Source organism: Clupea harengus, chromosome 15, assembly GCF_900700415.2.
Source record: "Clupea harengus chromosome 15, Ch_v2.0.2, whole genome shotgun sequence".
Lineage (NCBI taxonomy): Eukaryota > Metazoa > Chordata > Actinopteri > Clupeiformes > Clupeidae > Clupea > Clupea harengus.
This window is the reverse complement of record NC_045166.1, coordinates 23711509-23719151: the sequence shown is the minus strand read 5'-3', so window position 1 is coordinate 23719151 and position 7643 is coordinate 23711509. Positions and strand designations below refer to the sequence as shown.

General features: G+C 38.6%; 2 protein-coding genes and 1 non-coding gene across 3 annotated transcripts in view; 2 read left to right on the top strand and 1 right to left on the bottom strand.

Annotated features, from left to right (window-relative positions):
- Positions 1 to 103: 103 nt before the first annotated feature.
- On the bottom strand, positions 104 to 2652 carry si:dkey-221h15.4 (uncharacterized protein LOC563950 homolog). Its single transcript, XM_012829195.3, has 6 exons — positions 2067 to 2652; positions 1699 to 1833; positions 1448 to 1547; positions 1033 to 1177; positions 805 to 930; positions 104 to 561 (listed from the first exon to the last, which is right to left on the bottom strand). The coding sequence occupies exons 1-6, from the start codon at positions 2430 to 2432 to the stop codon at positions 405 to 407; spliced, it is 1029 nt and encodes a 342-aa protein (XP_012684649.1). The 5' UTR covers positions 2433 to 2652; the 3' UTR covers positions 104 to 404.
- Positions 2653 to 3230: 578 nt separating this feature from the next.
- The window catches only part of ift172 (intraflagellar transport 172), a 59317-nt gene continuing 54904 nt past the window's right edge, over positions 3231 to 7643 (top strand). The window contains exon 1 of the mRNA XM_031581942.2: positions 3231 to 3750. Coding sequence (XP_031437802.1) covers positions 3712 to 3750 — 39 coding nt within the window. The 5' untranslated portion in view covers positions 3231 to 3711. The remainder of the gene's footprint in view (positions 3751 to 7643) is intronic.
- On the top strand, positions 3238 to 3309 carry trnaa-ugc. The gene has a single exon. It is a non-coding gene; the product is annotated as a tRNA-Ala (tRNA).

Below are 7643 nucleotides of genomic sequence, written 5' to 3'. Positions count from 1 at the left end.
TCGGTTTCTATAGATGCTGTACTAACCATTTATTCTAGCGGTGTTGTGTGCATATGTGACTTTTTAAAGATCCCTCACAATGAATAACAGCAGTTCTGCACAGTTGGATCAAAATAATTTATTTCTTCTCAACACTGTTTTTGTTTCAACGCTGGAATTCCCCCAGGCTGTAATTTAAAAGTGTTGACCTACTTTTTGCAACTGGAAAGCTGCACTGTAAATAATTGCCCAATCTCATTCCAGACAAGAGCTGAAGTATATGTGTGGCCACCGGTCAATGAAAATCAGCTTTTTTATTAGTCCTACATGTGAGAATACAGCTTCTGCAATGCATTTGTGTAATTGTATAATTAAAAAGTGACTTATGGCTTTTCAGTCAGCACACATTGTGTCATGTTTTTTATTTAGTTGTAATAGATTGGTGGATCTTCATTGATGCTGGTTTCTCTTTGACGTTTCTTGTATGTGACAATTGGCGCTGGAACGCCTCTGAACCGATCCATCAAGTCCAGCCCTCCAAAAAAGTTGACGAAGATGATTCCCAGTTTGGCAGGCATGAAGCTGAAAGGGTAAAGGTACAAACTTTGACTTTAAAAACAATGTTTTGTTTTGTATTTTTCTATTAGGGTCCCTGTACAAAATACATTACTCTCAAAAAATAGGAAAGATGCTTTGTATCTTTGTACCACATTTAGTTACTAGCTAATTTTCATCTGAAGACCCTATATGACTAATGGCTATGAGTATATGACTAACAATTGAGCTTGACTAGTCATTAATCTTTGATTCACAAGATGGTCATACCTCTTAATAGCCACAAGGAAGTACAAACTGGATGGTATCAAGACATACATTCTCTCTCTCAAAACTGCATCGACTATCTTCTTTGCTGCATCTTTCTTATCAATAATAGGCAGAAAAGATGGCCATCTAAAAAAATAAAGGGAAAAAGATGTATCTGTGTTATATTAGGACATCAAAGATTTTATCACACAGTTTTATCTAAATGTTTGACAGATAAGTGCCACTCACTTCGTCTGACATCCTCCAAACATGGTTGTATTGATCAAGTAAGGGCACACTATTGTGGTTTTAATGCCTTCCTTCTTCAGGACAAGAAGCTCCAGAGCAATAGACTCAGCAAATCCCACAGCTGCGAATTTGCTGGCACAGTAGTCTGTCAATCACAGATGATGGACTTTTATATCCACTTTCATCATGTTTACATTGGGTTTAATTTAGCAGCATTCATAGTATTTGTTCATTTGAATTGAAGCAACAGCATGCTACACTGTGTATAAAGTATAATACAACACAGCAATTATTGTGCTAAAGTCTACATCTATCGGGCAATTTTGTCAGGTGAATATCCATCCATGTATGCTGCAGTATTTAGTACACAGTATATAGATTGTGTGTGTCCAAAGTGAAATGGTAATTGACTTGCCTGATAATCCATTCATAGCAAACAGTCCACCATGACATGCAATACACACAAGATGCCCATGGTTTCGTGATATCATTGGGGGGAGGAATGCTTTATAGGTCTAAAGAGGACATAGAAAATGGCAGGGGTCACCAGGGATAGTCCTTTCCACCTCCTCCACAAGTACCTCAGAGTTTTCAATAAAACCTCCATCCTTAAAAAAGCATATGATCAGGAATGAGCAGATTTACAATAAATGTTAGATGACATACCCAGAAGTGAGCTGCAACATTCACTCGGAGAGTTCTGTCCACTAAATTGTCGGGGGCCTCTGAGAATGTATATTTTCCAGTGACGACTCCTGCGTTGTTCACCAGTATGGACACATCCCCAACTTCCCTTTTTACCTGTTGAAGAACACACATGGCCTGTAGCAGAAACAACTGCCAATATTGCATTACATTGCTTAATCTTCAAAAAAAAAAGAAAGATTTGATCACTTCAAGAGCCTTAACATAGAGGTTTTGTTGTTTTGTCTTTAAATTCTGTATTTGCTAATCATGCTAAATGTATCGCAAGAGAGGGTTAGACTGTTATTTAGCCATGCAGGTTGTCCTGTTCTAATGTCGCAATACTTTACCTGCTCTGCAACTTTGTAGACTTCTGTGCGACGACTGCAGTCACAAGCGTAGGCATAGACACGTACATCCAGGATTCGTCTGAGTTCCCGGGCTGTCTGATCTAGGACTTCCCAGTTGACATCCCAGAGAACCAAAGTAGCCCCGTGGCGTCCGAATTCCTTCGCTATGAACTTACCAATACCCTGAGCTGCTCCTGTCACTAGTACAATCTCTCCCTCCACATCCTTTGGGAGTGGCTTGACAAACAGCCGCACAAATGACTCGAAAAAGTAAAAGATTGCTCCAAAAATAAGCTCAAAAAAATCCTTCAGGCAGCATAGATTCAACAGAAAGCCTTCTAAACACTGGATGACCCTGTTATGCATGACAGGAGCTGTTTTCTGTTTTGATATTGTATTCTTCTTTATATGTAAGTCCAGTACCTAACACCCTCTACAGTATATATTATATTCACTTGTAGTTTTGGTCTACATGATCAGACTGAATTTGAACTACAACACAGCGGCTATTTTGTTTTGTTTGAAATACAACAGCAATCTGTCTTGTCCTCTGTCCCTTTGATGATGTCAGTTTCAGCAAAAGAGGGAGTGAACATTATTTTTGGCCTCCAATCATATTGGTCAGTGTTTGACCTGTCACCTAGAGAAAATCATATCATGCTAATTTTAGATGCTCTTTAGTGTGTAGTTCCAAGTCACATGTTAAAACACAGAAGTGTCCAATGGAACCATATAAGACATTTTAAATATAACAATGGAAATAGTTTACTTGTTTTACACTTGGACTAAATACATGGCCTGTATTAAAAGGTTTAAGTACATGGGATGTCAGAATGACAAAGAAGTCAATAAGCCAGGGAAAAACGCTTTTATCCAAAGCGATGTTAAAGCAATGTTTGTTGTGTCTCACAACTTGTGAAAACAGAAAACATTATATTACTGTAAATGTAACAAGCTTTTTGCTGTCCACATTAGTTTTTTTATTTACACACAAATAAAGAATGTGATCAATTAATACCATTAAAGTACACACTCACAACTTGTGAGAACAGAAAACATTATATTACTGTAAATGTAACAAGCTTTTTGCTGTCCACATTAGTTGTTTTATTTACACACAAATAAAGAATGTGTTCAATTAATACCATCAAAGTACACAATCCGGTAGATAGGGGATATAGCTCAGTGGTAGAGCGCATGCTTTGCATGTATGAGGCCCCGGGTTCAATCCCCGGCATCTCCAATCATGTCTTTTTAGGGTATCAAGGAAACCCCTAAGGACAATTCATGGGAATTCACGATACAGACTGAAAACAATACACTACACGGAGCATCAAAGTACCATGCCATATCTGAAGAAATCCCAGTACACATACTTGGTACCAAAGACGTTTGGCTGGTGGGCGGAATGATATTCCGTTATTACGTCAGACGTATTCAGCTAGACAACCGTAACCAAGGACTGTGCATGTTTACAACATTTAAGTTGTCGAGCTAGCTAGCTAGCCAGACTTACCAAATGCAGCCTACAGTGTATCTAAGTAATTGCTCTTCAACAGAACGCTGAATTAGAGTATCTATAGTGCTTACAGATTGTGTTGAGACACTTTGCACATCAAGTCTACAATTCAAGATTCAAGGAGGCATGCAGCTGAAACACCTGAAGACACTGCTAACTCCACAGGCAAGTCAGAAAGCTATCGATAGTTAGCATAATCCAGTTAGCTAGGTTCCTAGCTAGATAGCGAACTATTTCGCCAATAGAACGATCGTTTAATACATAAAGTAACATTTACCAAGTAGCATAAGTAAACAAAACTGTATCGGTGGTTATTTTGGAGCCATAACCTAAGTGGTTATTTAATTAAACACCTGAATATGTTCCTGCTACATAGTTAGCTGACGCTGGCCAAGGATAATCAACGTTAGTGAGTTCTGCCTAACGTTAAAAGTCCTTCCAGGCTGGTTCGAACGATATTCCTGTTGACTGTTAATTTAGCTATAGCGCACTAATCAACTCTCCTTAATTATGCTAGCTAATGTTGCTTACCTATCGATAGCTAACGTAGCTCACTCAAAGTTGTGAAAATTATTTTTGTTGCCATGCAAGCACTGCAACATGCAAGTATCTTCCTTCTGTGTATGCCACAGGTTCACTGAATGTTTACTAATGGCTGATATAACTTAGAGATGTAGTGTAGTCATATAGCCTACTTACCGTGGTGTTCTGTTTTATTAGTCCTATTTACGTAGCAAAGTGACATATTACTAATGTTTGATAGTAAACATTTGAACATTTATCTTTATCTTTGCAGCCTTTATATTCCAGAATTCCCTTACTGTATATTAGCAAGGAAGAAACAGTGGGGATTACATTTACATTTACATTTAGTCATTTAGCAGACGCTTTTATCCAAAGCGACTTACATATGTGCGACTTACAATGTATACACATTTTACATTTTTACATTTACACTGATGGCACACTGCACATCAGGAGCAATTAGGGGTTCAGTGTCTTGCTCAAGGACGCTTCGACAGGGAATCGTACTAGGATTAGAAGTAGTAAACAATAGGCTTTGATATGTATTTGATCATACATTTTATTTAATACATTTTATAGAGGGTTTTATTGGCATAGTATGCCAATCTATCACAACTCTCACTCATCTAGCTTCTAGTTGTGCTATCGTCATCGGTCTTATAGCTGGTGGAAACCCTGTCTTGTATTCGGCCGTCTCTATTGCCTCGACTGTTCTGATAGGCAGGCCTATGTTTCGCTCTCTCGCCCTGTCTGTTGTCTCTGCTGTGCTGATGGGCAGGCCTGTGGTCCAAAGCCTCTCGCCCTGTCTGTTGCCTCTGCTGTGCTGATGGGCAGGCCCGTGTTCTTCTCTCTCTCACTTTCTATTTCCTTGGCTGTGCAGATAGGCAGTCTGTCCCTGTCTACTCCTTCTCTGTCCATAGGCAGGCCTGTCTTCTGTTTCCTGTCTCTCCTTCCCCTCTGCTGTATGGATGGGTGCGTTGTTGTCACTTGCCTCTTTTTCCTCTCCTGGCCTTTGTTTTTTATTCTCTGCTGTGCTCTGCATCTGTACATAACAGAAATTGTGGTGTAAAACTACAGTATTTCCCTGAACCTACTTCTCTGTATATGAGATTGTCCTCTCCTGAAATGCTCTGCTCATACTCACTTGGAAAAGCATCAATCTGAAGACGCATACTGTGAATCATAGCCTTTATGGCTTCCTTATCTTTCTCTCTTTCCATATCTATAGTGTCAAACAAGCATGGTATTTAATTACAAGCCATCTAAAAGCAAAACAAGCAAAACATAAAACAAAATATATATTAAGAGTTCAACAGAGTGCTGTGGCATAGATTACAAGTATTTCTCTGAGGTGCTTTACAATAAATACAGTAACATTTTGTTTATACACATGTGTAAGGTGACTGAGATGGCCTAAGTGACTTGCAGTCGAATAAAGTGATTAGTGTATTTATTATCTTACACAATGAAATTCTACGTTTAGTGCATGTCTGTGTTTAATGTTTTGATGGCCGTCGGGAAAAAACTGTCCTTTAGACACCTTTAGAGGACCTGCACTGTATGCCCGAGGGCCTAGATGAGATGAGTTTTAAAATGTACACTTATATTGTACTCAAGTATGAAGATTCATGAAAGTGCTTCGTCAGCAGCAGTAAGGGATGGCACCTCTGAAATGAGCTCTGCTCATACTCACCTGAAAAAGCATCAATCTGATGACGCATACTGTGAATCATAGCCTTTATAGCTTCCTTATCTTTCTCTCTGTCCTGCTCTCTTTCCATATCTATAGTGTCAAACAAGCATGGTATTTTATTACAAGCAATCTAAAAGCAAAACAAATCTGCAAATGAGTGACATCACGTCCTCTACTCACCCTGTGAGGGTTCCTGGTTGGTTTTCTCGGCTGCTAGTGCCACATCCAAAGCCACTATTTTGTTCTTTTTTTCCTCCTCCTTTCTAGTGGTGCTTTGGGATCTCACGGTCAAAGATTCACTCGTTGTACTCTGGGCTGTTGCTTTATCTGTTTGGATGTAATTTTGCCAGTTAAAATGTACACTTATTTTGTACTCAAGCAGCAGTAATGGATGGCACAGCTGAAATGAGCTCTGCTCATACTCACCTGGAAAAGCATCAATCTGTTGACGAATACTTTTAATCACAGCCTTTATGACTTCCTTATCCTCTCTTTCCAGATCTATAGTGTAGATAGGGTTGTTAAAAAACAGTGAGGAAGAGCTTGGTTGAATCTAGAAGTAGCTTATGTGTTTGATCCTCACTTGACATATCTGCAAATGAGTGACATCACGTCCTCTACTTACCCTGTGAGGGTTCCTGGTTCTTTTGGTTGGTTTTGTCAGTCTGTTTGTCCTTTTTGTCCTCTTCCTTCCTAGAGGTGCTTTGGAGACTCCCTGTAATGGTCACACACTCATCGTTGGTCTTCTGAGCAGTGTCTTCGCCTGTTTTTTTTTTAATGTAATGTTATTATTGGAAATGCACAGATATCTTATGTTGAATGAAAGTGGTTCATCAGCATCTGTAAGGGATGGCACAGGCACAGCCACATGTATACTCACTTGAAGTAGCATCACCCTTATGAAGAATGCTGTTAACCCTTTCATGCATGAATTATGAAAAAAATGATCTAGATTTTTTTTGTATTGATTTTATTACTCAAAATGAACCTAAACTTGAAATTCATTTTGAATTTTTTAAAAATATGGTTTTGTTAAAAATATATTTTACTGTCCACATACGTGGACACCATGCAACAAAGGGATGGTAACGAATACTTACCCAAGGTTAAAAATCATTATTTTCACGTAATTTAGTAATTATTTATGTTTATATGTTTGTTGTATGATTGTTTCTTTCATTTGAACAATGCAAAAAAAAAAAATACCAGGTTTTATAATCAGATTTAATGTCATCCGATTCCTCTGATGCATGACGTCCACATATGTGGACGGTATCCGATTCCTCTAATGCATGTGTCCACGTATGTGGACAGTTGGTTTTTAGGGTGTACAAACTATATTTTAAATCAAATTTCATTTTTTTAAACACAGATTTGTTCAACACACTTTCCCTTACATACTAATATTTTTTTTGCCTGATTTTTCCTTCTTGGGTAGAAGGTTTTAACAGATATGCCTGGAGTATTCAGCACATGCCCAGCACCGTCAGCCATCTTGTCTTAATGATGTCATTACACAGTTAACATTCCAAATACAAGATGATACATATTGTTATTATATTGCTCTGAGTCTACTGACTCTGCCCCTATGTGGTTTGGAGAATATTACTATGATAATCCAGAATAAAATGGAGTTTAATTAACTGTCCACGCATGTGGACCCCATGCACGAAAGGGTTAAGCACAGCCTTTATGTCCTGCTCTATTTCCTTCTCTTTGTCCTGCTCTGTTTCCAGATCTGAAGTATGAAGTCAGCAAGGTGGTTCATTGCAAGCACTACTGGCAAGCTTGTTGAAATATCTACATCGTTTTTGGCCTTATACTCACTTTGAGTCCTGTA

Excerpts from the sequence above, each read along its gene's own strand:
- si:dkey-221h15.4 (XM_012829195.3), bottom strand. The coding sequence starts at position 2,432 with ATGCATAACAGGGTCATCCAGTGTTTAGAAGGCTTTCTGTTGAATCTA. Across the intron at positions 1,548-1,698 it reads ATGTTGCAGCTCACTTCTGG|ACCTATAAAGCATTCCTCCC; the intron begins GTATGTCATCTA and ends TGTCCTCTTTAG. Across the intron at positions 931-1,032 it reads TTTGGAGGATGTCAGACGAA|ATGGCCATCTTTTCTGCCTA; the intron begins GTGAGTGGCACT and ends TTATTTTTTTAG.